This window comes from Phyllobates terribilis, unplaced genomic scaffold (genome assembly GCF_046119375.1).
Source record: "Phyllobates terribilis strain yellow unplaced genomic scaffold, ASM4611937v1 Scaffold_11__3_contigs__length_659146591, whole genome shotgun sequence".
Lineage (NCBI taxonomy): Eukaryota > Metazoa > Chordata > Amphibia > Anura > Dendrobatidae > Phyllobates > Phyllobates terribilis.
The window spans coordinates 130,021,871-130,037,715 of record NW_027362771.1 but is presented as its reverse complement, the minus strand read 5'-3'; the positions used below and the strand labels follow the sequence as shown (position 1 = coordinate 130,037,715).

Here is a 15,845-nt window from a genome sequence, read left to right as displayed (position 1 = left end):
TAAATTATTAACAGCACAGTTTAAATTATTAAATAGCAGCGACCAGAGCTATTGCTGGTTGCTGCTGTTATAGGCAATTGCTACCTGTGTAACATGCAGATGTAGCATGCATCTACCAGGTAAGGTGCAGATTCAGTTTCTTAGCCCATTACAAACATGGAAATTCAACATAGGATATATATATTATGTCCTATGTAAGGAAGGGGTTAAAGGGAACCCCACAGGAGGATTCACCCCTATTAACTAATTGCAGTGTTGTATTCATCATTTAACAAATTAACATTTAGCAACCCTAATGTTAAAGAAAAGTTGCTAGAATAATCGTAAAATTAACATTTTAATATTGTGGTGCTACAGTATATTCTAGTTAGTTACACTAGTCGGAAAGGTATGACCTTAGTGCTAAGCAATATAGCCCAGCCAGCTGATATCACGGCCTTAGAAGAGTGATTATTGTCTCTTTACTGCTCCCCCTCCTTCCTAAATCACACAATTGAGTGGCTGTAGCTGACTTTGGGCATCTTCTGCCTCTGTGCTATTGCCCTGGAAGCCCAAAGTCTAACCGACTTACTGCTTCCCCCACTTCAGACATGTACCTTGTACTTCTGCCTATGTGCCACTATTTACCAGCTCAGCACTATAACATGATATTGGCCGGCTAGACTAGAATGCTCAACACTTACTGTGTGCAATTTCGACTAGTCTAACTATTGACTGGACTGGCACCACCAATAAATAGAGGTTCTGTGCCATACACCCTAGACACAATAATGTCACTTACAGCATTGCGTTCCATTGTGAAGCGCAATGCAGGTAGCTTAGATAAGCGCAATGCAGGTAGCTTAGATCTAAGCTAATATCTTGGGCTGCATCATTTCCAGCAGTGCGGTACACCTTGACACTGCGCCAGTGTATATCCTCACCTGCTCCTTCAATACTTATTACATCTATGCCTCAAGGTATTTCCATTAGTTTGCATATTAATCAATTAAGTGTTCTATATGTACATTCATGGCCGAAAGTGTTAGCATCCTTGAAATTGTTGCAGACATTAGAGTATTTCTCCCAGAAAATTATTGCCATTACACAAGTCTTGTTATACACATGTTTATTTCCTTTGTGTGCATTGGGACAACACAGACAGAGAAAATAAGGCAAATTGGACATAATTTCACACAAGACTCAAAAAAATGGGCTGAACAAAATTGTTGGCACCCTCAACTTAATGTTTGGTTGCACACCCTTTGGAAATAATAACTGCAATCAATTGCTTCCTATAACCATCAACAAGCTTCTAAGACCTCTCAACTGGAATTTTAGACCACTTTTCCTTTTCAAACTGCTCCAGGTCTCTCATATTTGAATGGTGCCTTCTCCCAACAGCAATTTTAAGACCTCTCCACAGGTGTTCAATGGGATTTAGATCCGGACTAATTGCTGGCCACTGCAGAACTCTCTAGCACTTTGTTTCCATCAATTTCTGGGTGCTTCTTGAAGTAAGTTTGGGGTCATTGTCCTGCTTGAAGACCCATGACCTAGGACACAAACCCAGCTTTCTAACAATGGACACTACATTGTGACCCAAAATCCTTAGGTAATCTTCAAATTTCATGATGCCTTGCATGTGCAGTGCCAGAGGCAGCGAAAGAACCCCAAAACATCTTTAAACCTCCACAATTTTTTGACTGTAGGTACTGTGTTTTTTTATTTGCAGGCCTCATTCCATCTTCGGTAAACAGTAGAATCATGTACTTTACCAAAAATCTCTATATTGGTCTCATCTGTCCACAAGACGCTTTTCTCAGAAGGATTTTGGCTTACTCACATACATTTTGGCAAACTGCATTCTAGCTTTTTTATGTTGATGCTTATCCACCATCCGGACTATCCTACGTTGCAATCTTTCAACAATTTTTCTCTGCCGTCCACATCCATGGATGTCAATGGATTAGCTACAGTGCCATGGTTTGTAAACTTTTTGATCATGTTGCGCATCATAGACTAAGGAACATCAAGATCTCTGGAGATGGACTTATAACCTTGAGATTGTTGATATTTTTGAACAGTTTTGGCTCTCAAGTCCTCAGACAGTTCTCTTCTCCTTTTTCTGTTCTCCATCCTTAATGTCACACACACAAACACACAATGCAAAGAATGAGTCAACTTCTCCCCTTTTCATCTGGTTTCAGGTATAATTTTCATATTGCTCACACCTGTTACTTGCCACAGGTGAGTTTGAACGAGCATTGCGTTGAGGGTGCCAACAATTTTGACCCTCCCATTTTTAAAGATTTTTGTGAAATTATGTCCAATTTGCCTTTTTTTAGTGTTGTTCAAATACACACAAGGGAAATAAACATGTGTATAACAAAACATGTGTAACTTCAATAATTTTCTGGGAGAAATACCTAATTTTCTACAATTTCAAGGGTGCCAACACTTTCAGCCGTGGCTGTATAGCTATTATTGGTGTACTGCTGATTTACCCTTGAAGAAGCCACATGATGGCATAACATGTGTTTTTTTTTCTCTTTCCCTAATTATGTAGGGTTACTTCTAACAGGTTACATGCTTAATTTTCAATCTGGTTTCCTCACTTGGTATTTATATATTTATATTTATTTTGTACTCTTCATATACTTTTGATCTGTTGATTTGTTATAGCCATCTCATACTGCCACTTGTATTTTTGCTTTTGACTCTTGGCTCATAGAAAATCTGTTCTTATCGCCATATATTTTCATGGGGATTTATTTATGTACAAAAAAAATCATTTCCTCTCTTTTTCTTGCTTTTGAAATGTTTTTAATGTCTTTTTTGCTCACCATATACTGTATATAATAAATATTTCACTTTTTTGCATGCAGACTGCCTATTTTTTTACTTCATTTTGGGTTACTACTGCTTGTTTACACCAATTTTTTCTCACTCTAGTTTAATTATTTATAACATGTGGACTAAATTATTAAAATGCTAATTTTACAATAATGCTGGGAACTTTTCCTTAACATTGACGTTTCTACAAACCAGCAATAAATTGCATATGCAGCACTGTAATTAGGTAATAGGGGTAAACCCTGCTGTTCCCTAATTGGGAATTTTCTATAAAGGAATTCTGTTTTTTAAAAAAAGGTCGGTGGGGGAGTTCAGCTGTTTAGGACCCCAATCTATTAGCAGGAGCAGAGCAAACAGTCACAACAAGGAAGGTGTTCACTCGTTGCTGCACATACACAGCCCATTGTTTTGTTTCCCCTTTGGTAGAATTGAACAGTTGCTGCCAGTTACATTAACAGATTTCAGTTGAATGTTGAGTTTTATGGCCAGATTCATTATTGCATTAGCACCTGTTTTGTTGAGTTTTTGGTACTTTGTTCATCTGTGAAGGGAGAAGTTTGAGGTTTCCTTTTTTCTCTCTTTTTTTTTCTTTTTAACAAAAACCCTTTAGGCTTCACTTTGAAAAGTATCACTGAAAATATAGAGGCCCAGTATGTACATTTCCATATGGTGCAGTGCTCCTTATAAATGATAAAAAATGTATTGTTCAGTATGCTTGTGATTAGAGATATGCGAACCCAAACTCCAAACACAGACTTCTCCTGGAAGTCCATTTTACAGTTCAGGAGTCTGGAGAGAGAAAGAGATATTTTCCAGCTCCAAAGTTTGGGTCCCCATTGATTTAAATGGGGTTCGGGTTTAGTTTCAAGTTCGGGTACAGCTCTGGTACCTGAACTGCGGTCGGGTACCAGAACCCGAACTTCCACAGGTCCGCTCATCCCTACTTGTGATGCTAAGCTATACATAATCATGTACAGTGGGGAAAAAAGTACTTAGTCAGCCACATATTGTGCAAGTTCTCCCACTTAAAAAGATGAGAGCGGCCTGTAATTGACATCATAAGTAGACCGCAACTATGAGAGACAAAATGAGAAAACAAATCCTGAAAATCACATTGTCTGATTTGGAAAGAAATTGTTTTCAAATTTTGGGGGAAGGTTTCTGTCTCTCACAGACCTGTAACTTCTTCTTTAAGAGGCTCCTCTGTCCTCCACTCATTACCTGTAGTACTGGCACATTTTTGAACTTGTTATCAGTATAAAAGACACCTGTCAGCAACCTCAGTCACACTCCAGACTCCACTATGGTGAAGACCAAAGAGCTGTCGAAGGACACCAGATTTACACATACCTTTCTCTATACCTTGTGTAATGTATATACACCTTGCAGTATTCCCTCTATTATATATATCAATTATTTCATCTCTCCCCATTCATCCATACATCCATCCATTCATTACTCAGTGAGGAGTAGTAAAGGATAATCTTTACTGCTAGCGCTGCTGTTCTGATGCTTTGTGCATTACTTCTATTCACTATAACAGTGTCCTGTACATGAGATTGTGCTGATTCTGTGTGTGAAGCTAGAGAAGTGGGAAGAGTCTAGGCGTAATCTTTAGGGGCATTATACATTTATGGCAAAAACAGTGACTAAATTAGGGTAATTAAGTGGGAGAACTAGCACAATTGGTGGCTGACTAATACTTCCCCCCCCCCCCCCACTGTATATAGAGCAGAAGTACCTGAAAAATAGCATTTCCATACAAGAAGTAGTAGCAGGATTTTTTTGTAAAAAATCCTGCCACATAAAATACACATACCTGCCTCTAGAGTGGTAGCAGTCACTGGATTGCTTGGCTTCCCTTCTGTAACAGCTGAATCTAGATCTCCAGTGAAGGCGATGACTATTATGGAATAGCTGGTAAATGGCTTCAGACCTATGACTTCAATATTCCTACTTTCGTTACTCCACCTTATAAACTCCTTTGAATAGTCCACATTATTGACCTATAAAAAAACACAAGACAAATTCACATGATGTACATTAAAGACTGCTAAGCCTGAATCACATTAGTTCTGTGCCTGGTGTGATTTACCATTTTAGATACCTAATAAAACCTTAATTTTATGAAATATTAAATGCTGGGACTCTATACATATTGCTCTTTATCTATTGCTACATATTCTCGACACTTGGTGGACTTTATTAAAATGTCATGGTGAGCTGGATACATAGTTGTGTGCAAATTCACTTTGCAGCAAGACCACAAGAGAAATTCAGCATTACACCGCTCTCATTTAATGACTGTGCAATGAATGAACAGTGATTGTCAACAGATTCTGCAATGTAAACTGCATACACTATTAAATCTAGATTATTAGATCTAGATCTCTTAGACCTGATGAAGCTGGTGTAGCTGCAAGTTGTATATTGAAAATCCATGTCAGAATGGAATTATTTTAATATTAAGCAGGAAAATTTTCAAAGTAAGTACACCAGGTCTAATTAAGTCTAAGATATCTACTTAGAGAGGTTGTCCACAACTTTTACATTGATTCTTATCCTTGGAATAGATCATCAATGTCTGATCGGCCAGGGTCTGACACCTGGCACCCCCACCAATCAGCTGTTATCAGTGTTGGCAGCGGCCACCAGCCTGAAGTACTCACTTGCCGAGCTGCTCCGTCCTCTGGTAGTGGCCGCCGCAGGGTACTGCTCATCTGCCTCTTATTGATTTGAATAGGAGGCACATGTGTAGTACCAAGCCTCGGCCATTATCAGAAGACAGAACAGCTTGGCAAGTGAGTACTTCCGGCCGGCACCGCTGACACCAATGACAGCGGATCGGCAGGGGTGCCGGGTGTCAGACCCGAGCCGATCAGACATTGATGACCTATCCCAAGAATAGGAATCAATGTAAAAGTAGTGGACAACCTCTTTAATAATGTATGCAGTTTGTATGATGTGAATCTGGTGACTGATCAATTATTATATCCAGAGACACTCTTTCGACTTATTTTCTATTTCAAACCATAGGCAAAAGCCTTTACTTAAGAATTTTATCATAGGATAATTAAAAAATTAATTTTCTAAACCAGACGATGCCTTTAAAAACGTACCACCCAATGAAACCAAACAATCTACCAAATAAGTAAAAGTTCCAAACAACTGTCAGACAGGGAGGTTTGTCATAAATACGTAACCTAAAATCACAGAATTACTTTGAAATACTGCTTATTACCCCGTCAGACGTTTTTACGATATAATTTCAACATGTTTTAGAATAGTTGATGATTAGGTAGCTGTACGGTAGCTTTCCTCTGGGGGAAATGTATATTAAGTGCAGCTGCTAAGATTTTTGGACTGCTCATCCCTAACAGATGCACTGCTTTATCCTCTTCCCTGCTTGTCTCTGATGCACTAAACAGACATTCCCTTTATGTTAAGACCACTAGTGTCAACCTTTAGTTTACAAATACAAGCGTGTCATTTTTATTTTTTATATCGACAACTGAGCTTCATCTTGAATTCATCTCATCAGTGATCCACACACTAAACTGCCTGTGGTCCACTTATTAAAACAGGTTGTGTAAAGAAAAAGCTCTAATCCTGATTTATGGCTTCCTGTAAAATAATAAAACAAATCCCTAAAGCTCCTGACCTGAGTGCTAGGTGCTAATTCTTATGTAATGGTGTGCTCCATATGGAATCTGCTATTTTAAAGAGTTTGGCTGGGCGTAGGTATTTGGTGACCTATCTACAGGATAGGACATCAATGGTAGATAGGTGGGGGTCCAACACCTCACGCCGATCAGTTGTTTTTTCTCCCTCCGCTATGACAATTGCCGCTCAGCTTCTATGCAAACGAACAAGAGCTATGCACAGTAGCAGCAATGGCCGGCAGCGACCACTACATTTTGAATGGAGCTGATCAGTGGGGGCGCTGTGTGTCGGACACCCACCTATTTGCTATTGATCATTAAATGCGATGTTGCAGCGCACCACTGTGATTTCAGTGTCACAAGACACATGTTGCCATGTAGCCCTAGCCTTAAAGTGCCTTACTCCAAGGAGTGTTATTGCAGTTATTGCTCCCAAAAAACAATTAGACTATTATATTTGACTGTGACTTATTAATTATCTTTAGGACGTATTCACATCACATCGGAGCCTCACAAACAAAAACTTGATGAGTCCCTGGCATAAATCAAAGTAAGCCTAAGGCAACGTTCACGCGTTCAGCATTTGGTCAGTATGTGTAAGCCAAAACCAGGAGTGGGTGATAAATACAGAAGTGGTGACGTGTTTCTATTATACTTTTCCCCTGATTGTTCCACTCCTGGTTTTGGCTTACAAATACTGATGTCAAATACTATTTACTGAATGTGTGAATGTGTCCTACGAGAAAGACTTAGTGACCAATTCATTATTGCAGTTGCGACTTTTTTTTTGTTACGTTTTTGGCCTTTTTTTTCATTTATGCCCAATTCTTCTTTGAATGTGCACCTTTTTGGAAGTCAGTTTTATATGTGTCACCTGTTTTATTTTTATGTTGGCATTGTGGGCGGAATTTGTGGATTCCAGATGTTTTTGGCTGATTCACCAAATGCGACTTTTTAAAAAGTTGTAAATGTACTCATGTCCCCCCCTACTAAACCTTCCAACCTGATTGTTTTTCTGTTTTCCAGTTATTTTTGCCCAAATTTTGCTACATTTAGCAGAGCATTGTTGCCAAAAAAGTTAACATTTAAAATAAAGACCTTTTTTCTTTTGCTTAAAATTCGTGAATCATGTGTGCCATTTTAAAGAATTCGGTGCAAAAAAAACCTCAGAGAATACCAAAAGGCAAAAAAAGAAAAAAGTAACTGCAAAAAAACCCTCAAATGATTAATCGGACTCTTAAAGTCACTGCCAAAGTTTGAGAAACTTGTTTTATTACACGTTAAAGTGTCTCCTGGACGTGCACAAGGAATCAGTTATTTTAACAGTGAGATTGTGATTTATTGCATATCATACAGAAAAGGATGCTTCAATAGGATAAAAAAATGAGCTATGAATCAATTTACAATTAAAAGTATCCTTTTCTGTATCAAATGTATTTCAGCACAATCTCTCTTTTAGGTTATATTCACACATGCATGTGATTGTCGCCATCTAAGAGAAAATATTTTTTTTTTTCAGGTGTAATCATAGCTATTTCCTAGTCACCTCCTTTCCATCCGTTTTTTTTTTAACTGAAGCAGATAGACTGTACCAACATTTTATTGACTCTAAACAATGTATCAATTAAAAACAGATGAAACTCTGATAGAACTCTGAAGTAACAAAGTATGTATTCTGTCTGTCATCCGATTTATACAGATCCCTTAAGACTTTAATGGCTGACTTTGCTTGCGAAATGGATGAGAATAGGACATGCTGTGATTCTCAGATAAAAAAACAGACAGCACTAGGAAAGTGTCACATGGATGCGTGAATGTAGCCTTAGCAAAATAACTAACCCTTTGTGCACTTATTAATTCTACTGGGTCCAGGAGACACTCTTTAACATATAGTGAAGTAAGTTTTTCAAACTTTGGCATTGACTTTGTCACTGATTGGTATTGGGTAATTTTGTTTTAATTTTGTTTTTTTTCATGTTCTTTGGCTCGGTCTCGAGCCATGGCGACTTGATGGATGAACAATCTGTAGGAAGATTGATCTTGTGCAAGCCTAGATAGGGCAACTACTACCACAATCACCACTCGATAGGGTCTTCTCTGCTGTTATCTTGCAGCCTATCAATTTCTGGTATATATTTTTCACTGCTTGTGTGATCTGTCCTGAAAACTGCATTATATCTCCATGCAATGCTCTGCAGCCTATCAATTTCTGGTATATATTTTTCACTGCTTGTGTGATCTGTCCTGAAAACTGCATTATATCTCCATGCAATGCTCTGCAGCCTATCAATTTCTGGTATATATTTTTCACTGCTTGTGTGATCTGTCCTGAAAACTGCATTATATCTCCATGCAATGCTCTGCAGCCTATCAATTTCTGGTATATATTTTTCACTGTTTGTGTGATCTGTCCTGAAAACTGCATTATATCTCCATGCAATGCTCTGCAGCCTATCAATTTCTGGTATATATTTTTCACTGTTTGTGTGATCTGTCCTGAAAACTGCATTATATCTCCATGCAATGCTCTGCAGCCTATCAATTTCTGGTATATATTTTTTCACTCCTCTAGCTTTTTTATTCCATGATACTTAAAGGTCATCACACTTACTTTAAGAGTTTATGATCCATGCCGAGTTTACTAGTCTGTTTTTTGTTTTTTTTTTCCCTGCACTTTATGGTCTCCTGTTGTCTTTTAAGCTAGTGATTGATTGTTAATGAGTTAAATCTGTGCAGATCTAAGCAGATACGTCCCTATATATTGAGACTTAGTTAAGGGGCAGCATTTATGCGGGGGCATTTATGCATATAGCATTTATGCATACTTTATCGAAGTGCCATAATTTAGCAAAGTGCCCTGGCAGTTAGAAAATGGCAGTTGGACAGGGCAGGAGACAGGTAAGACATGCAAGACAATTAAACAAACTTGCTTCCAGGTCATCTTTTTGGCAAACAGTATTCACCATTTGTATCTGTGCCATTTATACTCTGGTTGCTACAATCATCCACATTCACCGTTCTCCCACAAATGCGGCACACTTCATCCATATTAATCCCTCACTCCTCTCTTCTCCTATGTACAGTTGTCATGCTCTCTTCACAATGTTATACCACGCAGATCCATTCATTCCCACCATACAACGCAGGAAACGCTCTCACAAATCACTCAATCATCTGCTCACTCTCTGTATCTTCCTTCTATTAGTCGCAGGTGATATTTCTCCCAACCCAGGACCCTCCAGTAATAATAACACTAACTCTTTCCCTGTTACATTCAGAAACCCTGCTAATCTCATTAATATTCCCTGCATATCTTCTGTCTCATTCAACTGTGCCCTTTGGAATGCACGCTCAGCTTGTAATAAACTCTCTTACATCCATGACTTTTTCCTCTCTAATTCCCTCAACCTTCTGGCTCTCACTGAAACCTGGATCCAGCAGTCGGACACCACCGCCGCTGCAGCTCTCTCCTATGGTGGCCTACATTTCTCTCATACCCCGCGACCTGACAACAGATCAGGTGGAGGTGTTGGTCTGCTTCTTTCAACAAAATGTACTTTTCAGGTTATCCCCCCTGTACCCTCCCTTATCTTCCCGTCCTTTGAGGCCCACACAGTCAGACTCTACCGCCCCTTCTCCCTGCGAGTGGCGGTTGTCTATCGCCCCCCAGGTCCCCCCCGTCAATCCCTGGATCACTTTGCTGCCTGGCTTACAAATTTTCTATCCTGCGACATCCCCACGATAATCATGGGAGACTTTAACATCCCAATTGGCGATCCTCTTTCCCCATCTGCCACGCATCTTTTATCATTAACCTCCTCCTTCGGCCTTTCACAGCTTGCTAATTCTCCTACACATGAGGACGGGAACACATTGGACCTGATCTTCTCCCGGCTTTGCTCAGTACATGACTTTACTAACTCTCCCCTTCCACTCTCTGACCATAATCTTCTTTCATTCTCTGTCAAGAACTGTGACTCTACTCAAGACACTCCCACCGTCCACACTTATAGAAATTTACGCGCCATTAACACCCAGAAATTTATAAAAAGGTTGCAATCATCATTGGCCCCAATCTCCTCCCTCTCATGTCCCGAATCTGCATTGAAGCATTATAACAAAATAATGCTATGCGCCCTGGATGAAGCCGCACCTCCTACACAAAGAACAATTCGGCATAGACGGCGACAACCCTGGCACACGCCTCAAACACGTCTTCTCCAGAGGTACTCCAGGTGCGCTGAACGGCTGTGGAGAAAATCAAATCTGCCCGAAGATTTCCTCCACTATAAATTTATGCTGAAAACATATAACTCTGCCCTTCACCTCTCCAAACAAACCTACTTTAACAACCTCATCATCTCACTTTCCAATAATCCTAAACGACTCTTTGACACGTTTCATTCTCTCCTCAATCAAACAGCACAGGCCCCGACCACCGACCTCAGCGCTGACGATCTGGCTAACTATTTCAAAGAAAAAATTGACCATATCCGACAGGAAATTTTCTCCCAATCCCCAAATGTTATGCATGCTCCCCCCCGCCACATTGTATCTTGCTCATTTTCTGACTTCGAACCAGTCATGGAAGATGAAGTGATCAGGCTCCTTGCATCTTCTCGCCCTACCACCTGCACCAGCGACCCTATTCCCTCACATCTCCTTCAGTCCCTTGCTCCAGCTGTCACCTCTCACCTAACTAAAATTTTCAACCTTTCCCTCTCATCTGGTATCTTTCCCTCTTCTTTTAAACACGCCAGCATACAACCATTACTTAAAAAACCATCCCTCGACCAGAACTGCACGGCCAACTACAGACCTGTTTCCAATCTTCCCTTTATCTCTAAACTCCTGGAACGCCTGGTCCACTCCCGTCTAATCCGCTATCTCTCAGACAACTCTCTTCTTGACCCTTTACAATCTGGTTTCCGCTCTTTACATTCTACTGAAACTGCCCTCACTAAAGTCTCTAATGATCTACTAACAGCTAAATCTAATGGTCACTACTCCCTGCTGATTCTCCTGGATCTCTCTGCAGCATTTGACACTGTGGATCACCAGCTCCTCCTCACTATGCTCCGCACTATTGGCCTCAAGGACACGGTTCTCTCCTGGTTCTCCTCTTATCTCTCCGACCGCTCCTTCTCTGTGTCTTTTGCCGGCTCCTCCTCCTCCCTACTTCCTCTTACTGTCGGGGTTCCTCAAGGATCAGTCCTAGGCCCCCTTCTTTTCTCCTTATACACCGCTCCTATTGGACAAACAATCAGTAGATTCGGTTTTCAGTACCATCTCTATGCTGATGACACCCAATTATACACCTCTGCTCCGGACATCACCCCTGCATTACTACAAAAGACCAGTGATTGTCTTTCTGCTGTGTCTAACATTATGTCCTCCCTCTACCTAAAACTGAATCTGTCAAAAACTGAACTACTCGTCTTTCCTCCCTCCATTAATCTACCTGTGCCCGATATTGCCATCTCCGTTTGTGGCTCAACCATTACTCCCCAGCAACAAGCCCGCTGTCTTGGGGTCATTTTTGATTCAGATCTTTCTTTCACTCCTCACATCAAATCACTCGCTCGTTCATGTCATCTACACCTCAAAAACATCTCAAGAATCAGGACTTTTCTCACCTTTGACTCGGCAAAAACTCTTACTGTCGCTCTTATTCATTCTCGTCTTGACTATTGCAACGCTCTACTAATCGGTCTCCCTCTTACTAAACTCTCCCCTCTCCAATCCGTCCTGAACGCAGCAGCCAGGATCATATTCCTCGCCAACTGCTACTCAGATGCCTCTTCCCTGTGCCAGTCATTGCATTGGTTGCCCATCCAATATAGAGTTCGTTTTAAACTTATCACGCTTACCCACAAAGCGCTCCATGCTTCAGACCCCCCTACATCTCCTCCCTTGTCTCAGTCTACCACCCTACACGTGCCCTCCGTTCTGCAAATGACTTGAAACTAAAATCCTCCATAATCCGAACTTCCCACTCCCGTCTCCAAGATTTCTCGCGTGCTGCGCCAATTCTCTGGAATGCACTACCCAGGACAGTTCGATTAATTCCCAATACCCACAGTTTCAAGCGAACCCTAAAAACACATTTCTTTAGACTGGCGTATCACCTAAACACACTCTGTCCATCCCAGCTTTCCCCCATATTAAAATCGTCTTCAACTTCGGGTTCAAACCAACCATGCACATAAAAGACTCTGTCAGGACTGCACACATACTGGCTGGCGACCAGTCCATGTATTATTATTTATCCTATTCAGTATATCAAGGCTGCATTATACAATATATGTACTTTTTACCTTTTGTGTCTCCCCCACTTCCTCATAGACTGTAAGCTCGCGAGCAGGGCCCTCACTCCGTTCGATATGAGATATGCTTATTCTGTATTGTCTGTATAAGTCCCCCCTAAAATTTGTAAAGTGCTGCGGAATATGTTGGCGCTATAAAAATAAACTATTATTATTATTATTATTATTATAGTATCAAGCCATCGGGTTGTCAGTCTTCCTCTTCCCCTTGTTTCTTCTATTCTTCCCACCATGGTGTCCTTCTTCAGCGATTGCTCACTTGGTATGATGTGTCCAAGGAAGGGAATTCATAGCTTGATGATCCTTGTTTCAAGTGACATATCTGGCTTCATTTGTTCCAAATTTGTCTAATAGTGCTTGTAAATTTAAGGACTTTTCTAGGTTATTTATTAATATTTCCCCAATTCTTCCTGGCATAGGCAAGTTGATTAGCTACAGTTTATTTTTTATTATTTACAGCTCGTTGTCTTGGAAACCATCCTCTGCTGCATTCTAGCAGGTAGCCGAAAAATGCACAGTGCTCAGAAGTAGGGATGAGTGGACCCATGGAAGTTTGGGTTCTGGTACTATACCCACAACTGTACCGGAACTTTAACCAGAACTTGAACTCCATTGAAAACAATGGAGACCTGAACTTTGGATCTGGAAAAAAAATTCTCTCACTTCCCCCGGAACTTCGAACTTTGCAACGGACTTCTGGGAGAAGTTCGTGTTCAGCGTTTAGCACCGGACACTAACTGACAAGAACGAACCCCCAACTGTTAAGTTCCGGTTCCCTCATCTCTACTCAGAAGCTCTTTTTTGTTGACCTTGTAGACATTGCCCTGGCACAAGCCAGGATTGTTGGAGCACTCTGTTAACTCCTGATTCCAGCTATCCTCATCACTGTGCTACAGAGGCAATGCTTCCACATGTAGCAGCATCATGAGTGCACAGATTAGGCCAACAGTGCTCCAATGACGCTTGTTGGTACCGTCAATCAAGCAGGAGCTTACAAACCACCCCAGAAACCAGGAAGTCAGGTGGCTGGGAGCAGCGCTCTCCTGAAAAATATGAGAACCTTTTAAGTATAGCGAATCTCATTAATGTATATCTGTTTCATATAAATTATTGTTTAATTCGGTTAGCATTAATTTCACTTTCATGTGAAAAACATCTTTGTATCTCCATTCTACCTGTGCATTATGAGTAGTTCTCATTACACTCACTTTGCAATATTCAGAAACAATGTCAGGATTTTATCTTTCTGACATTTCTATTCTCTGTCAATTATTTAATAAGTGTTAGACAAAATGAACCGTAAATCAAATCTGCAAGAGCCAAAGGTGCCATTTCGGTCTATTTCTAAGATTAATTTAATTGTTGCTCTCCCATTGATTGCTGAAAAAAAAACCATCAACACTGTTGTGGACTTTGGACAATAATGACTTGCTGATGAGAAAGACAAAAAGGACATTGGCAAAAACTGACAGATTTCTGATGAGCCACACACAAGTCAAAAATGAACAAAATAATAGTGTATCCATTAGCACTAAATTACTGGCTTGTGGCAACAAACTAAACCATGCTACATTATCTGAGAATAAAGAAGATTATGCAACTCATATTAACAATCCCTGTTTCAAAAAGTATAGTATCAAATGAATAAAAGCAATATAAAGGCTTGGGTCCCTCAAATGTGGCTTCAGGAATATTACCTTGGCGCTTACTACACCAACTTGAATATTACTGATGAACAATGGTTACCTACAGAAAGTTTGTGACCAGGACCATGACCAAACATCGTGCTGAAATGGAAAACTTAAAGAAGCCCTCCCAACTATATATTTTTTTAATAAATGTGGGTATACACAATATGCATGCAGTTGAGTGTATTAATAGACTCATCTCCCGCTGTTCTCTCCAGTGTCGGCTCACTTTATGCTTTACGCGTGAGCAGGAAGTCTCTTTTACAATGAAAGCCTATGAAGCCTTGTTCTGATACTCCATAGACTTACATTGTAAAAACCACTTATGGTCATGCAGTTCATGACCTGAAGAGTCTGAAGAGCGATGACTTCACTGAGAAGAAGAGAAGAACGGCGCTGGACAATGGAGTAAGTGGCGGTACTTGAGTAGATTAATACACACACTACATTACATGCATACTGTATATACACACATTTAATACAAAAATACAGATGGGAGTGCTTCTTTAAGTTAAACTATAGCATCCATGATATATTTCACAAAATATTATGATTTATGGTGCCTTGACCCTCCCGAATCTAGCCATACATGACCTCGCTAGATAGTTTTCATATTTATATAACTACTGAGGAATGCCACACCTACCATAACAAACCATTAGATTAGCTCAAGTAAAATTGAATACCTAAAAGATATTTTAAGGGAAATAAGCTCTTCCTGCAGCCTGTTTTCTCTTTTTTCTTTTCTGCAGGATTTAGATAGAAATCCAAAAATGCCTTCAGTTCCCAAAATATAAAGAGTAATGCATCAAATAGAATATATGAGGAGTAGGGGAAGAAGGGGATATTGCTGCTATTTATTTCATTCACTGTAAGACAGTGCTGTGATAGGGAGTAGGAGCAGAATTGAGGTGCCTCGCTCAGCAAGAACAGAGGGCAAAATTATACATTTTGAGAAAGAATGTAAAGGGATAAAAAAAAGATAAAACAAGGTTTAGACACATTTCTGGCTGCACTGTACTACATTTAACTCACATCTACAGCAGCCTAAAGATTGTGTTTTTTTTATAATGATATACACTTTAAACTGAATGAGAAAAATAGGATTTGCTAGCATTTAAATCTACTCAAACTAATATTATACTATGATTTAGTGTTTCTCGGGTGCTGGTAACGGCCAGGGATTGGGGTAATGTGAATTTATATAATTTTCTATGTTAATAAATATTGAAAAATATATTCATTATTATCATTATTATATCAAGGTACATACTTTAACTATAAGAATACATACAGAAAGTAAAATAATGTAGTCACAGAAAAACATTCTTTAA

The 15,845-nt window shown here is 39.9% G+C and overlaps 1 protein-coding gene across 1 annotated transcript in view; it reads right to left on the bottom strand.

Annotated features, from left to right (window-relative positions):
* Nucleotides 1-15,845, bottom strand: part of PTPRQ (protein tyrosine phosphatase receptor type Q) — an 814,679-nt gene that overhangs the window by 117,151 nt on the left and 681,683 nt on the right. The window contains exon 47 of the mRNA XM_073651596.1: nt 4,655-4,841. Within this exon, the coding sequence (XP_073507697.1) occupies nt 4,655-4,841 (187 nt within the window). The remainder of the gene's footprint in view (nt 1-4,654; nt 4,842-15,845) is intronic.